The 17,741-nt window shown below is 40.4% G+C and overlaps 1 protein-coding gene across 3 annotated transcripts in view; it reads right to left on the bottom strand.

Moving 5' to 3' along the window:
* Positions 1 to 10,937: 10,937 nt before the first annotated feature.
* Positions 10,938 to 17,741, bottom strand: part of LOC143025544 (AP-4 complex subunit beta-1-like) — a 12,611-nt gene continuing 5,807 nt past the window's right edge. For all 3 annotated transcript variants that reach the window (XM_076185396.1, XM_076185395.1, XM_076185393.1), the window contains exons 3-5: positions 16,668 to 16,768; positions 15,821 to 15,995; positions 10,938 to 12,339 (exon numbers count right to left, since the gene is read on the bottom strand). In XM_076185396.1, coding sequence (XP_076041511.1) covers positions 11,140 to 12,339; positions 15,821 to 15,995; positions 16,668 to 16,768 — 1,476 coding nt within the window. In that variant the 3' untranslated portion in view covers positions 10,938 to 11,139. The remainder of the gene's footprint in view (positions 12,340 to 15,820; positions 15,996 to 16,667; positions 16,769 to 17,741) is intronic.

The raw sequence follows: 17,741 nt of genomic DNA, 5'->3' as shown, positions 1-17,741 counted from the left end.
AACAACTTTAAACAATTCTTGAAGCTTCTATCATTTTACAGAGGAGAGTAAAAAGAATCAATATTCAATCAAAGATTTTTTCTCATTCCACTTGTAGGCTACACTCAGGGTCTCGTACAACTGTGTGCAATGCTGCTGAGCCAATTACTATCATGCTCAAACATAGTACATGGCATTGTGGCAGGTGACTTGGTCATTCATAAACTTTACAGGTTCATTATTCCATAAAATATTTGTTAAACATCTATTATTCAATCACAACAATTCATTCCCAGTGGCATGGAAGTAGGTGTGGGAGAGCAGACTGATTGTACAAAAATTAATTTCACTTCCATAGTAAAGTATGTATATGCATGTATAGTACATGTATCTAAAGCCCTTTCCCCACCCTTTACCTATCACATAACCAGAGAAGTAAGCAAAACTTATAAAAAGAAAATGTAATCCTGTCTGGATGTATGATAAAAAAGAAAAAGCAAACTTTTAGTTGAATAATCTAAATATTTAGATTGAAATATACACGAAGATTTCCACTGGATCTAAAGAAAGAGTTCAAATAAGAAATAAGTTCAAAACCTGAGAAATCCATTGATTCACACGAGCAGTGCTCTTGTATCACATTAAGAAATTGATTGATGCTGTAAACAAGGGCTAAAACTAAGAAAAAACATAGTACTGCAACCATCAGGAAAGCTGACAACCACATTCTACACTTAGAGCAATTGGTCTTTATCTGGGAAGGGTTGTCATATTTTTGCTCATTGCTTGTCTCTTCCACACTTTCTTCATCTCTCTCTCTTCTGTCTTTCTTTCCTCTGTTCTTGATGACATTATTTCTTCCTGTTGTTTCTATCTCCTCTTCTTTTTTATCCTTTCCATCAATGGAGCTTGAAGGATTCATTTTCATGTTATGGTTGAATCTGTACAGTAATAAAAAAAAAATCACGAGCAATTCATTATGAAAAAATTAATATACTCTACCTAGTTCAAATGAATGTTATGTCCTACTACCTGTAGCCCCAAAAGGGGATATTCCTAAAAAAAAGAAAGGGCATAAGAGGGTCTGGGAGCTTTCCAACCAGTACCCTAAAGTTTGGGTCTTTTAATGTGCATGGATGTGGTACAGATGAGAGTAAAAGAGAAGAGATAGGCAGTATGTTTGTGAGAAGAAAGATGGATGTACTGGCTTTGAGTGAAACTAAAATGAAAGGAAAGGGCAACTGTGAGTTTGGGAGTGTAGCTGGGAGGTACTCAGGAGTGAAGAGGGGACGAGGGAGAGAAGGGGTGGCTATACTAGTAAGTGAAGAGATAAGTAAGCGGGTAGTGGAGTGGAAGGTGTCATCAAGGTTGATGTGGATGAAGGTGAAGCTGGGAAAGGAGATGTGGGTTTTTGTAAGTGCGTATGGGCCTAGTAGTGAAAAGAGCGTAAAGGAAAGGGAGGCCTGCATCTTGCCCACTGCCCACTGCATCTTGCCCACTGCTGTGGGTCAGATGCAGTGTTGCAAGACAGTAGTAACAATAAGTAATTGGAATTTTCTTGCTTTCATTTATTTATTTTTCTGATTTAGTGGGACTAAAACTAAACTTATGGATGCTATTAGTGAATGCATCCTTATGAAGACATTTATTTTTCTTACATTTATTTTTTCGTAAGAAAACACATCTGGCATTCAAAGTTGGTCCAAGGTTGAGATCCATGATCATGCATTTCTTATTTAGTGCTAACCTACCTAATCCACATGACCAAACCAAAACCTTGTAATTACCACATCTTACCATCATCTTCAGGCGGCAAGCATGGGGCAGGTACTCTCTCCTGAGTCCAATCATATAAGGGTGGGTAATTAGCAGCTTGTTTAAAGAAAAGAATTATTTCCTGGTCACCAACCTCCTTAAGAAACATGTACTGAGCAAGGTATTGATTGAGAAATGAAGTCTGGATCCCAGGATTCTTAAACCAATGTTTGATGTCATTCCACAAGCATTCAATAACCTGCATATGAATTTCTGGTCTCTCTACATCAACAAAATGTTCACTATGGTTGATGGAGTAATGCTTATAACCATCATCAGTGAGTGAGGAGTAAGCAGACCATGAGTCACCCATAATAATGGAACCAGGCTTACTGTACTATGTTTCTTTATCAAGAGGATTAATGTTACCTTGTCCCTTTTTTTGTTTTCCAATGTATCTGAATCCAATGGAGGCACCACTATTTTTTTCGTGGTTCACACATTTAATCCCCCCCCCCCATATAGCCAAGTCTGTGTCACCTTCCGCCCTGTACTTTCTCCTCACTAAAGTGTTTCATCAATTTCCACAATTACTCAATCACTACCAAGAGGGTCATGTTGAGAGAACTAGAACTGAGTCACCTCTCAACAAAATCCTCTCCAATCCAAGGTGGTGTCCTTAGAAACTTCCAGGTTTCTAGTGACAGTTTCGTGTTTTTGACCCAATGATGCACAAAATACACGACCTGCCGAGGCAGATGTGTGCCCTCAAGAAATGTTTCTTTATAGTCTGAAACGGAGTACTTTTCTTTAATTTCGTCTTGGGTGGCCGGTACTTCCCAGTACACCGCCAAACGTTAGTCACTAGTATTAACACTCCTTGTTACACTTGAGCCACTCCAATGACAGGTAAAAGACCTTGGCACCGAAGAAAATGAATACTGGCCTCGTTATTTTTAAAACATTTGGTATTTGTTCAGTTGTGTACATGGAAGCGATATAGCGTTAGAAAATTATATATTATTTTTGTAAATTATAATGCATGAACGTAATATGCGATTTTCATGGCGGAAATAAAAATAAGAAATACCTTGCAACAAGCAAATATACTAACGAACGAAATCGTTAGCACAGGATAGGGACGCCATCTTGTCGTTTGTCAAGTGTTGTCAGCCCGGTCCAGTTGAGGCCTGGTGTACCCCTTCGGTATTTCCGCCAGTACCTCGCGAGGTATATATTCTTGAAGGAATGCTATGGAGCTGAAATCCATGCATTCCTTCAAGCTATGAAAAACCTATATACCCCGCAATCAGAAAGAGTGATTGAACAGGCCGCCAACATCCGTGACGACGACGATCCGGATGACCTTAAATTACAGGTACCGAATTACTAATTACACGTTAGGTTAGGTTGGGTTAGACGAATTTATCATCCTTTCATTTCTTTGACGTCGGCATCTATCATAAAAAACATGGCGTACCATTCGTCCGGCGCGACTTCGTTGCTTACGAAATCTGTTTTGTTTTTTATTTCCGCCAAGAAAACTGCACATTACGTTGGTACATTATAATTTACAAAATTTATAATTAATTTTCTAACGCTATATCGCGTCCTTGTACACAAATGAATATTTACCATTCCTGAAAAATGAGTGCAGGAACAGACGTACATTTTCCACACTGAACAGCAATCATTATTTATTATGCAATGACACAATGTTTTTTGGAAGTAGTCTTGGAGACCCCAAGTGCTGGAGAGCGCTCATTGATTGAAAAACCTTTAAACATGTGATGAATTGAAACAGGTAAGCTTATGAAACAAAAACCTGTCATTGGCCTATTTATGAATATTTCCCACACAGATTCATTGTTGTCCCACCGCATGTTCGGAACAGAAATGGCGCTTTGGCTGCGGATAGCGGGAAGGTTGCGGGAATTATTTTTTCATCACCTCTTATATCAAGTTACGGAAAAATACATTACTATGAAATTTGTTGGAATTTGATCGTAATATAGATGCAAACTATATACAAATTGCTGTACGAGCGGGTGATACAAAAATTCTCATCGTGCATTTCTTAACTAGACTACGTTATTGCGAAAATAACCGTAGATAGTAAAATCTGACGATAGTGTGGCGACGACATACCTTAGGGTATTTGTTATAATCCTGTTGTGCTGCCGAGTCTGGAGAGATATAAGCATACGCTGAAAATATTATCTTCCTTGGCGTAGTGACTGCTTTTCTTGGCTTATAGTTGAGTGGAAACAATTCGTTTTTCTACCCTGCTTTCATCTATAGTGCCATGCCTGATATCAACTGTTTATGTTGGATTGTTTACTAGGTCATTTACTTTTTTCCTGTGAGTACTACTTATTTAGTCGTTATTTTCAAATATATGTTTTTTATTATGTTTTCCTTCGTCCAAAATGGGGAGAACAGTTCTTTGGATGTATATTATATTTGTTTGTTGTATGACGTCATATCGGAGACCAAGATGCATCGATCAACAATATTGTCACAGAAGCTATTCGAATGCGGGTGGCGGGGGCTATCCTACGTTGAATGAAATGAACTGGCAGCAGCAAAAGTAAAAACGTATAACTTGCATTGATGAAAAGTCCGAACTCTAATCAAGAAACAGTGTTTTCTTTCTTCAGCTGAAGCATCACCTAGGAGAACACCCATAAAAATAGAGTATGGAGGTTGCTGATAGGATATACAATACAATTATATACCCAAATTAGTGCACTTGTGATAATTAATTACTATCTAATATAATGTAAATAGAGGAAAAAGACAAGAGGTAGGGAGGTGCTTAGAGTGAACTGCCTAAATGAGAAAGAAAAGAAGGAGTACAAGAAGAAGCTGAGAGAGGAGTGGGAGGGAGTGGAGGATAGAGTAGAACTAGGAGTGGAGAAGGAATGGGGATGGTTCAAGGAGGGAGTCACAAGGTGTGCGAAGATGGTGTGTGGAACAAGGAGGACGGGAGGAAATAGAAGGAAGGGTAGTGAATGGTGGGATGTGGAAGTAAAGAAGGTTGTAGAAGAGAAGAAGCGAGCTTTCACAGATTGGTTACAAAATAGGACGGGGGTCATATGAGAAGTACAAAGAGAAGAGAAGTAAAGCATAAGATAAAGGAGGCAAAGAGGAGACCAGATGTGAAATGGGGTAAGAGTATTACAGAAAATTTTGAAAGTAATAAAAAATGTTTTGGAAAGAAATTAAGAGAGGAAAAGGAGGTGAATCAAGTAGAAAAGAAAAGGTAAAAGGTGCAGATGGTGAGATGATAATGGAAGAAAAGTCAGTAAGAGGAAGATGGGCAGAGTATTTTAGGGAGTTGCTAAATGTGAAGGAGGATAGAGAGGAAAAGGTAGATGCAGTGGGAAGTGCAAACAAAATGACTATGATGAGTGAGGAAAATGGAGGAGAAATAAGGATGAAGTGAGGGCAGTTATTAAGATGATGAGAGCAGGTAAGGCACCTGGTCTGGATGGATGTCATGCAGAGTGTCTGAAGAAAAGGAGGTACATTGATGGTGGACTGGCTGGTGAGGTTATTTAATTTTTGTTTAAGAGAGGGTAGTACCAGAGGACTGAAGGAGTGCCTGTATAGTTCCACTTTACAAGGGAAAAGGGGACAATTGTGAGTGTAGTAGTTTCAGAGGGATTAGCTTGTTAAGTGTAGTTGGGAAGGCTTATGGGAGGATCTTGATTGAGAGGATTAGGAGAGGGAGTAATTGGTGAGGAACAGTGTGGTTTTAGGACAGGTAGAGGTTGCGTAGATCAGATTTTTGTGATAAGACAGATATGTGAGAAATCTATAGAAAAAGGTGAGGATTTTGTTTTGTTTTGCTTTTATGGATTTGGAAAAGGCTTATGATAGGGTGCACAGGAAGGCACTGTGGGAGGTATTGTAGATATATGGGATAGGAGCAAAGCTCATCGGAGCTGTCAAGAGTTTTTCTGAGAGTATTAGAGTATGTGTCAGGATTGGAAGTGGAGAGAGTGAGTGGTTTGAGGTAAAGTCAGGACTTCGTCAGGGATGTGTTATGTCCCCCTGGCTGTTCAACTTATACATGGATGGGGTGGAGCGAGAGGTAAATGCAAGGGTGGTGGGTCAGGGGTTGGAGATGGTTAAAATGGAAAAAAGTGGGAAATAACCCAGTTGTTGTTTGTTGACGACACTGTGCTTGTAGCAGGATCAGAGGAGGGATTGAGGAAGTTAGTGACAGAGTTTGGGAAAGTGTGTGAAAGAAGGAAGTTGAAGATAAATGTAGGTAAAAGGTGATGAGATGTACAATGGGTGAAAGTGGCAGTGGACTAGAAGTGAATATTGAGAGAGACCGGAGGAAGTGGATAGTTTTAGATACTTGGGTGCAAATGTGGCAGGAAAGGAAGGAGTGGAGGTAGAATGTAGATTGAGAGAAGCAAGTAAATGCCTTTGTGGATTAAAAAGTGTAATGAGAAATAGACATTTGGTAATGGATACTAAGAGGAGGTTATATGAAGGAGTGATTGTGCCAACAGCACTGTATGGGGCAGAAACATGGAACATACATGAGGAAGAGAGAAGGAGTTTGAATGTGTTTGAGATGAGGTGTCTGAGAAGTATGATAGGGGTTACTAGGCTGGATAGAGTGAGAAATGAGGAGGTGAAGAGGAGAACGGGGATGGAAAGGGAGTTGGGAGATAGGGTGGATGAAAGAGTATTAGGATTGTTTGGACACATGGAAAGAATGAGTGAAGAAAGACTAGTAAAAGAAGTGTGGAAGGGGTTGACCTAGGATGAGATGGATGGATGGGGTAAAAGGGGGTTTGGGGAAGAGGGGAATGTCTGTTGAGGAAGGATGGGAGAGGACAGAAAACAGGGGTCAATGGAGAAAGGTTGTGTATGGATGATGTGATCCATGAGGTGGAATGGTTGGGGGGAGAGGGAATATGTATGAGAAAATTTTGATGCAGCCCAAAAGGATTTTTCCCCATCTCTTCCTTCTCTCCATGAGGGGATGGAGAGGAGGGGTCACCGATTCCATGAAGCGGCCTTGCTGTGGATGTGCTGTGTCTTGCAACACTGTTCCTGACCCAGGGCAGTGGACCAGATGCAAGGATGACCTGTCATCCAGGAGGTGCTAAGGAAGAGAGGTGGAGGGGGATGGAGTGTGATGGGGGATGGATTGGGTGGGAGTGGTTTTTATGCCTTTGTTTTTTGGCTACCTCCCTTGTAAGGGGGAAAAAAGCCTTTGGTATGGTATGGTAAATAAAATCTTTGTATTGATGTTAACTATATATATATATATATATATTTTTATATATATATCACTGTTCAGGTTTATGTCAAGAAAAAATCTAAGGGAAACACTGTGATTTGTTCTGCTCTACAAAACAAGAAGGGATATAAGAAAAATTGAGAGAGGAAGAAGGCCGCCAGAAACTAGAAGAAGTACATAAAACAAGTCATTCGAAAGAAATGGAGGGAAAGGCACGTATAGTACCGGCATCCAGCCAGAGTCGGGTCAAATCTTGAGAGGGCGACTGGCCACTCTACTCTCTACGAGCATGGCTCAGCATGCCCACTGGATGGTGGACCAGCTCACTAGGAACAATTTTTTTTGCCACTGTTAGGCGAGGTGGTGCACAGAGGAGATTAGGAAGGCAGGGCACCCCTCAGCTTCAGGCTTCACCAAGGAAGCTGAGGGTTGTTTCAGAAGGGGATATGGTGGGGTGCCATGCTACCCTACCAAGGTGAGTGGTGGGCTGAAACCTAGGTGAAGAATGGCTTTACCTCTGCACTAGATCAAGCATGCTATCGTCAATATGGAAGGCTAAGGATGCAGAAGCAATGCCCCATCTCGCTCTTCATGGGAACACCCTCCCCTGGGTGCCCACCTATTAATACTTGGGCATCTAGATTGATGCCAAGCTCTCCTTCACTCCAGAGGTCAGGTACCTTCATGAAGACATGAAAACTAGATTGAATCTCCTCAGAGCCATGACGAGACTCTGGCTAGGTGCCTGGCACAAGGTTCTCCGGATGTATTATATCCAAGCAGTATGTTTGGTGGTAGAATATACAGCTGTGGTTCTAATCTCTCTCTGGCCCAGTTCGTGGGACAAACTTGTAGTCCTCTAACACCAGGATTTCCTTGCATGACATCCAAAGCCCCCCTTCACCCTATTCTTGGTCTTCTCCTTTGAGTTCCCTCCATCCACCTCTGTTTTTCATACTATTTGCTAGTCTTTCTCCAATCATTCTTTCTATATGCCCAAGCCATTTCAGTGGTCTTATTTTTCAAACCTGTCTACCAGCTCTCTTTATACTGCTAAATACCTTATCCCAAATTTTCTCATTCTATCCATCTTTATAACTTCAACCATATTCCTCAAACACTTCATCTCAAAAACATATTAAGGTTTTTATTTTCTGTTTCCTTCAAATTCCACATCTCTCCTACATACAAAGCACTGACTACTGAATGAATTAACGAAATAGAAGGTTGAGTAATAATAACATGAATAAAACATGAGCATTTATTACTGTAGTAATAACTAAATCCTCTCTTCTGTATTGGGATAAATACATCACAGTCCTAAACTTTGAGGGTAAATGCCAAAGGTTAGAATTATGTCTAAAGTCATACAGTTGTAAAATGTGAAAAAGAAATTCTGCTCTTTTGATTCAATTTCTACTCAATGAATTAAAAAAGTCCTTCTGGAAAATATATCTCACATAGCTATATAAATGGATCTCAGACACTTGAATGAGATCAGTTTTTCTGAAAGCAGCTAATAAAATTAGGAACATGTAGATATGTTTCAATAACACAGCTACTATCCAAGTTTCATTTTGTACAGTACATCAATTCAAGGTAATTACAAAAGTGGGTTGTTATTAAACTGATGGTAATATGGTGGATTTAGCCATGAAACATGTCATTTAATCCGTAACCACTAATAGGCCCATTCAGCATCCTAAAGGTGAGTGAAGCATCCAGCTGTGTGTATTAATACGGGTACAATTTAATGCTGCTAACAGGGGAAGGAGTATTCCACAGTTGGTTCTTGTTAAAAGTGAAGTCAATGTTATCTGGAGTTGATACAAATTTTGTGTCTGTTAGTAGACAGGATGCAGGACTGAATTCATCTGTTTGTGAAAATGGAGGAGAGAAACAGAAAAGTTTCCGTGTGAAAATCAGCAAGGAAAGTACACACATAAGGAAGGATGATGAGCTTTTCTAGGTGAGTCTCTTATCATATGATTATGTTTGGTTTTTCACATTAGATCAGTGAAAAGGAAAATGGCTATATTCTCAAATATATTTTTTTCTTTTCTTCTTTTAAAAGAATATGAAAATCACCCAAAAAAAGATGAGTGGTAATACCCACATCTGATGGGGAAGGGGATACTATGGTTATACATACTGTACATAATACATACATCTACCTATATACCATAAGGTCTCTTTCCCCCTTATAAGGGAGGTAGCCAGCCAAGGTATGCTCCCACCCTACATCAATATCACACCCATCCAACTCGTTTATTTTTTCCTTTTATTTTAGCACCTTCAAGATGACTAGACATTCCCACCACCCATGCACTGCCTCAGAAGCAATACACTGAGACACGGCAAAGAAAGAGCAATGAAGTGGTGACTGTACCCATAACACTGTACAGGTTAGAGATTTGGTATTAAGGGAGGTAGAAGGGAGAAGCCTAAATATGTTTGATATGAAGTGTTTTAAGAAGTATGGTGGACATTACAATGATGGATTTGGAGAGAGAGAGAGAGAGAGAGAGAGAGAGGAGAGAGAGAGAGAGAGAGAGAGAGAGAGAGAGAGAGAGAGAGAGAGAGAGAGAGAGAGAGAGAGAGAGAGAGAGAGAGAGAGAGAGAGAGAGAGAGAGAGAGAGAGAGAGAGAGAGAGAGAGAGCGAGAGAGAGAGAGAGAGAGAGAGAGAGAGAGAGAGAGAGAGAGAGAGAGAGAGAGAGAGAGAGAGAGAGAGAGAGAGAGAGAGAGGACTGATAAAAAAAACAGCAGAGGTGGATGGAGCAAATTTGATGGTAAGATCAAGATGGTGTGTGTATAAATATGTATATATATAGTAATCCCTCCCATATTCAAACTACCATTATTTGAACCTTACTGTCTTTTGTGATGTAGAGGGAAATTTTACATGTATACCACTTTTATTCCTTCACAATGGGAAATTTAGCGCTGTGGGTGGGTGGGTCATTTTACCTTATGTATTAGAATACCTCCAAAATCAAAACACCCTGTGACTCCCTGAGAGGGACTGTATGTATGTATATGAAGGGGAATAGACCTTTGGTATAAATAGATATATACACACACATGTGCATGCATATGCACCAAAAGCCTTATCATCTTTATAAAGAGGTGGCCAAATTAAAGCACACACCCATACACAAATAAAATCCGTTTAACCACCCCTCTCATCTCAGCACCTCAAGAATGAAGGTTCATCCTGTCCCCTCTCTCATAGTTTGGGTCAAAGATAATGCAGTGAGGCACAGTTCTTCCTGAGCAGGGTACAACAGCCAGTGCTGGTTTACCCCCACAGCTTCATATGGCAATGCCCCTCCTCATCCATTCATATGCATGTTTAAAAAGAATCTATACATATTCTGTACGTACAATTATAGCTTACATAAAATAGTGACAAGGTGAATATGGCATTCCTTATTCTGATTCATCTTCAACATTGAGATGATTAGTACATACATACATACATACATATACCAAGGCTTTTTCCCCCTTCCAAGGGAGGTAGCCAAAAAGGGAAAGGCATAAAAACACTCCCACCCATTTCATCCCTAAATACACTCCACACCCCTCCCACCCTTCCTCTCATCTGAGCACCTCCTGGATGACGGGTCATCCCTGCACCCTGCCCACCGCCCTGGGTCAGAAGCAGTGTCGCAAGACACAGTACATCCACAGCAAGGCCGCTTCATTTAATCGGCGACCCCCCCCCCTCTCCGTCCCCCTTTGCATATAAGGCGAGGACGGGGAGAAATCCCTTTGGGCTGCGTCAAATTTACTCACACATACTACCCCACCCCCCTGCCCATTCCTCCTCATGCAGTCACATCATCATCCATATACAACCATTCTCCACTCACCTCTGTCTTCCGTCCTCTCCCTTCCTTCCTCAACAGACATTCCCCTCTTCCCCAAAGCCCCCTTCACCCCATCCATCCACCTCATCCTAGGACGTCTCCTCATGTTCACTCCCTCCACATCTGCCTTCCATACCTCTTTAGAGATGATTAGTGATCAACTCTATTTTCATCTCAATATATTTTTTCTATTTTGTAGCTAGTATAGCCACAGCCCAAACAGTATCCTGCATGATTGCACTTTTACAATTTTTATCATAAAACAGCCTAAACACTGAGCAGTCGCTTTGCACATGATGGCCCTTCTTCCAGCATTGCATACACCTGGGCAGCTCGACCAGCCACTTCGCGTTTGTCACCCTTTAAGCCCAACTCCAATACATGGCCAAGAAGCATCTGACATTCAGCTGGACGACCAAGGAAGAGGCGCACTGTGGATGTGATCAGGAGTTGCTGGGTAGGAACATCAAACTGCTGCATACAATGAACCAGTTGTTCCATACAGTATGGAGCAACTTCAAGATGTACACCTAGCTGTCCTACAGTTCTTAATACAAGAGCTGGATTACTCTGCTGGAAGGAAGGAGTTGCAACAAGGGCAGCTACAGCTTCCTGTAGGCCTGAAGAAAGTGGAGGCTGAGGGTCAAGAGCAAGAACACATTCAAGAGCAGCACACTGCACACGTTCACTGGGACCTGCCAGAAGACTAACAAGAGCACTAAGGCACTGTGTCCTTGCCTCCTTGCTCGCAAATGCTTGCTCCTTTAGGCTTCCAATAGCTTCACGATAACACTGATAGTCAGTACAAAAGAGTTTAAGTTCGTCTATTATACTTGGCGCATTGGCCTCACAACTAACAAGGGGCAAGACTTCCATCTTTTTAATTTTGAGATAGGATGGGTCTTTGGTTTTCACAAGAAAACATTTATAATGAGGTGCAAATACATCACATATCACACTATCTAATGATTTTAAGTAATCAAGAACAAAATAAGTGTACTCTGGAATGTTTTTATGTAGGATTTTGCAAAGTCCAGGTTGTATGGTTTCCAACATGTCCTTTTTGAGATGTGGATAATCTTTCGTTAGATGGAAAAACAACTTCATTACAGCAACAAGAACTGATGGTACAGTAGACTGTAGCATTTCATCAACAGTATTCAGTAATGTAAACACTTCTTCTTCATTCTTTGGGGAATACCTTAAAAGTAAGGTCAACACAAAGACAATGTTGCATTCTGAGAACTGTGGCAATCTACTGTAGAGGTAATGTGCAATATTTTTGTTCAGGACTATTCCGCCTTCAGAAATAAGTATTGTGTCCAGGGCAAGGAGGCAGTTAGTGATGACAGCTGGGTTTGGGTCTCGTATGCCTTCATAGAGGGAATCAATCAGATTGTTCTCAACCACCACATCAGGTGCATGATTATGAAGTTTCACACACGCAAGGGCACCTGCCTGTCGTACCTGGAAAAATAGTTTTATGAATATATGTATGTGGAGGTGGGGTGGGGGACCTTAAGAACTCATATGCTGAAAGTATAAACAAAATCTCAAATTACCTAAAACATATCAGTCCCCAAACTCATGTAAACAGTAGTCTCCATCTATTGTTACACTGATCTGCTGATGGCAATTGAAAATTTCCAGATAATTAAATATAGTGCAAGTCAAGAATAGAGAGAATAAATTATTTGGGGTGAAGGTGGGGTTGCACTAGAATTACATGACGTCAACATGGTTGTTTAATGTTTATGTGGTCAGGGTGGTAAGGGAGGTAAATGTAAGAGTGCTGGGCAGGGATTTGGGGTTTGGTGAGAGTGTAAGGAAATGCAAGGTGAGCCAGGTGTTTGTAGATGACACTGCACTTGTGGCTGAGTTTGGGGGGAGATATGACTAATTAATCTTAGTGATGAGTTTGAAGAGACTGGTCCATTCCTGTCCTGCAGGAGACACCATATAGCTGTTGTGACTAAATATGAGATGGTTAAAACAACACTAAGTATTTGTTAACCCTTTCATGCCAATATTTTATTTTATCTATTTATTTCTCTACCCTGTGGTGGGGGAAAAGAATGCTGCCACCAAGTATTCCTACTTGGATCATAAGAAGCGAGAAAAATGGGACGGGGATTGGGACCAGGCATCCTTCTCCCTGTAGCCCCACAGGGGACATTCCTAAAAAAAAAAGTAAAGGCATAAGAGGGTCTAGGAGTTTTCCAACCAGCACCCTAAGGTTTGGGTCTTTTAATGTGTGTGGATGTGGTACAGATGAGAGCAAAAGGGAAGAGATAGGTAGTATGTTTGTGAGAAGAAAGATGGATGTGTTGGCTTTGAGTGAAACTAAGTTGAGAGGGAAGGGCGAGTGTGAGTTGATGTATGTATGTACAAAGTCAAAAGGCACATTCCACTCTTACCCATGTCATCCCCATCCACTCCACACCTATTCACCACCCTTCCCTCCCTCCCTCTTTTCTTGGCTCCTCCTGGATGACAGTTCATCCCTGGACCTCACTCATTGCCTTGGGTCATAAGCAATACAGTAAGACACAACACATCCACAGCAAGGCCACTTTATCAAATTGGCAACCCCACCCTTTCCATCCCCTCATGCAGAAAAAGATGGCAAGAAATCCCTTCAGGCTGCATCAAAATATCATTCACACATAACTATTCCCTAACCCCCACTCCCTTCCATGCATCACAGCATCATCCATACACAACCATTCTCCACTCACCCCTATTTTCTGTCTTCTCCCTTCCTCAACAGACATCCCCTCTTTCTCAACACCCCTTTTACCCCATCCATCCATCTCATCCTTGGTAACCCCTTCATGTTCATTCCATCCACCTCTGCCTTCCACACTTTTTTTAGTAATCTTTCTTCACTCATTCTTTCCATGTGTCCAAACCATCCCAATACTTTTTCAGCAACCTTATCTCCCAACTCCTTTTCCACTCCTGCTATCCTCCTTGCCTTCTCGTTTCTCACTCTATCTAGCCTAGTAACCCCTACCATACTTCTCAGACATTTCATCTCAAACATATTTAAATTCTTCCTCTCTTAAGTTCCATGTTTCTGCCCCAAACAGTGCTATTGGCACAATTACCCCATCATACAATCTCCTCTTAGCATCCATTCCCAAATGTCTATTTCTCATTTTGTTTTTTAATCCCACAAGGCATGATAAATGAGTGGATTAGGGTGTTGTTCCTAGCGGTGAAGGTCAAGGGGATGGTGGTTTGAACCCTGCCACCAATGAAGTTGAACCAAGGGGTGGGGGTTTGTGATATTAAACCATATCATCATCATAACACATTTGACTGAATGAAGATGCTCTAGCTAAAATTTCATAAACAAGTTACAATAATACATCATATAAAAATGGTGGAAGGTAAGTTGAGTGTGGAGAATAGGTGGGGGAAAAGGAAAAGGGCAGTAGGTTGAGAAGTGGTTAGGGTTAACAATTTAAATGAAGGAAAGGGTGCAGGAGTATCAAAAGAAGCTCAGAGAAATGTGGGAGGTGGGAGTGGAGGAGAAATGGGTGTCTTTCAAGGAGAAAGTGACAAGGTGTGCAGAGACGGTATGTGGAACAAGGAAAGTGGGAGGGAATAGAAGGAAGAGGAGTAAGTGGTGGAATGATGAAATGAAAATAGTAGAAGTGAAGACATGAGTATTTAGGGATTGGTTATTAAGTAGGACTCTGGAAGCATATCAGAGGTACAAGGAATAGGAAGAGAAGCAAAACATAAGATAGAAGAGGCAAAGAAGAGAGTAGATGTAAAATAGGGTAGGAGTATGACAGAAAACTTTGAAAACAAATAAAAAAGATATTTTGGAAGGAAGTTAAGAGAGGAGGGGGGTGCATCAGGCTGAAAGGAAAAGGTTAAAGGTTCGGACAGATGTTAATGGGAGGGAATGCAGTAAGGGGAAGATGAGTAGAGTATTTTAGAGAGCTGTTAAATGTGGAGGATAGGGATTGATTGATTATAACTGGGTAGCACTTAAAAAAGTGACAGTGATGGGAGAGGAAAATGGAAGAGATATAAGAAAAGGTGAAGTATAAAGAGCTTTGAATATGATGAAAGCTGGTAAGGCACCTGGGTCAGAAGGTTTCATGTTGAGTGTCTGAAAAATGGAGGTATTTATATCGGACTGGCTAGTGTGGTTGTTCAATGTATGTCTATGGGAGGGGAGAGTGTTGGAGTACTAGAGGAGTACTTGTATAGTTTTGCTTTACAAAGGAAAAGGGAACAAATGTCATTAGTAGTTTTTGAGGGATCAATTTGGTGAATGTAGTTCGAAAGGCTCATGGGAAGATTTTAACTGAGAGGAACAGAGGGAGTTATTGAGGAGCAGTATAGGTTTAGGAAAGGTAGAGGATGTGTGGACCAAATTTATGTGCTAAAAAAGGTTTGCGAGAGGGCTATCGTAAAAGGTAAGGATGTCTTTGGGGCTTCATAGATTTGGAGAAGGCCTAGGGCAGGGTTGACAATATCCTGAGGGTGAAACATTCAAGGCCAAAATGCCTAGGGCTGAAACATCTGTCTACAGTATGATCTGATTAAGCCATCCCCCTTGTAAGGGTGAAAAAGCCTTTTGGTATGTATGTATGTATTACACTGAGCACTATGGTGAGGGGCAAGAACACCATTGTCACATTTTCCGGAATGTCACAGAGGGCAACTAAATAGGGCAGCCTCAGGGAGCTACAGATCTCTTTTTTCCATATGTTCTCATATAGTGAGTAAGGGTAGTCCAGCTCTGTTAGACCCTGTTGTTACAGCACTGTGTCTCATTCCATTGCCTCTGACTTAAGGAGTATGGTGAGGGACAGGGATGACTTCTTTCAACGAAAGCTATCATTAAACAGTTTTGTCAACACAACAACTGTGGTGGTCATCTATGCAATACAGGTGGTAATCGTACAATATCTGAAGAACATACCTTGGCAGCAGGATCGGCCAAAGCAGCATGAACTGCCCTTACAGCTCCTTCCTGAACAGCAGGAAGTGTTGCCAGGGTGGTAACAGCTACACTACGAATTGCTGGATTGGGGTCACTAGCATCACGAAGAAGCAAATTCGATGCCAGGTAGGCAAGATCTGTGTAGGCCTGGCATCTGCAAGATCAAAAACTACTTTAACTTGGCATTTCATGAAATCAACTCACTCATTAAAATACTATCTATATAGAGGACTATTTAGGATTTTTTTATGTATTTATTTACTTTATGCAGTGGGGATGAAATGGGTGGGAGTGGAATTATGTCTTTTGACTTTGGTTACCTCCCTTATAAGGGAACAATCTAGATGATAGACTAATATTTATCATTCGACTAAATACGTTGCATCAAACTATCCAAGATTTCAAATGAAACCATGATAATAAAAGCAAATAAGAGTTATGGTCATTCATTTTACATATGATGTGACTCTAAGCCTTGAATCAATATTCTTTAATGACTAAAGACAAATCTCAACTCGACTATGCCTCCTTTCTGCTACCCTCCTAAAATTTCTCCTTTACCACCCTGGTAACTCTATTCACACCTTGTGGGAGAGGACTCTAATACTGCCATCACTTCCCCCTGGATGTCATCATAGGCTACTAAATGAGGTGGCATGAGAGGAACAGGGACCCCCTCTTTGTATTTTTTCTCCCATGCAAAATCAGGACATGAAATAACTTTAATTTGGCAACTCCTTTATAAAGGAGGATTAAGGCCTTTACAGTATATATGTACAATGAACACTTAAACATTATGAAACATTAAGTACAATAAAGTTCTTACTTGTGAGAAATATATCTACAGGTGAGTTTTTTTGTGAGTGTATCATGTGCAGCCAGAAGTTCTACTACTTCACTTGTTGCCAGGACTCCACCACTTACCACCTAAAATAACAGGAGTAATGTTACAAAATTATAAAAAATATGATGATACATTAAAATACAATATTACCCTTACATTTAAATATTCATATAAGCAACTAAATTTCAATACACTACACAATGAAAATTTAAACTGCTGTCAAATGAACAAATATCAAATGTACTATTGATAAACAACAATGGTAATCCAGAACTTAGGAAGAAATTGCTGTACAGAATGTGGAAGATGAGAGAACTGATCAAGAAGTCTAGCTAAAGAGGACTATCCAATAAGGTGATCTAAGCATCAAATCAAGAAACAAAAACAAATTGCATATCAACACTGATCTAAAGGTGTCACCCCGAACTTTATCAACTTTTACAGACTTTTATATAAATCATGATAAAACAGTCTTAAAATTTAAAAAATGTGTGACATGCTGGTATTTTCCTCTATGGTGACAGACCCATACAGCACAGCAAAAGGGGTTAAAAAAAAAGGGACATGATGGAGATGGAAAAAAAACAAAAAACAAAAAAAACCCTGATGGCAATCAGAATAACAAAATAATAAGATAAGTGTTACCATGCACAGAGGGGTTTAATGAAAGGATTTTCAATGTTTTCAGAGAAGTGCTCACCTACCCATTATATCAATAGAAAACTAAATATCCATTCTATAAATCATAATACATTAATATATGTTTTTCTTGGTGTGAGAAAAAAAAAAAAATTGACATTGTCTACCATGTGTTCTCCCACACCAAGTGACATCACAACCCAACATATTTTTAAAACAAAACTTTGGAGCTCAGCTTCATGCTTTTCTTCAAGCTATGAAACTCCTCTACACCCTGCAGTCTGACTGGATGCCAAAACCAGCCGCTAACACTCCTGACAACAATGACGACCCTGATGATCTATAGAATTACTATGACCACATTACTAAATGCAGTTTAGGTTAGGTTAGACAAATTTATCATACTTTAATTTCTTT

This window comes from Oratosquilla oratoria, chromosome 5 (genome assembly GCF_046742065.1).
Source record: "Oratosquilla oratoria isolate Oo_2021 chromosome 5, ASM4674206v1, whole genome shotgun sequence".
Taxonomy (NCBI): domain Eukaryota; kingdom Metazoa; phylum Arthropoda; class Malacostraca; order Stomatopoda; family Squillidae; genus Oratosquilla; species Oratosquilla oratoria.
This window is presented reverse-complemented; position numbering and strand designations above follow the sequence as displayed.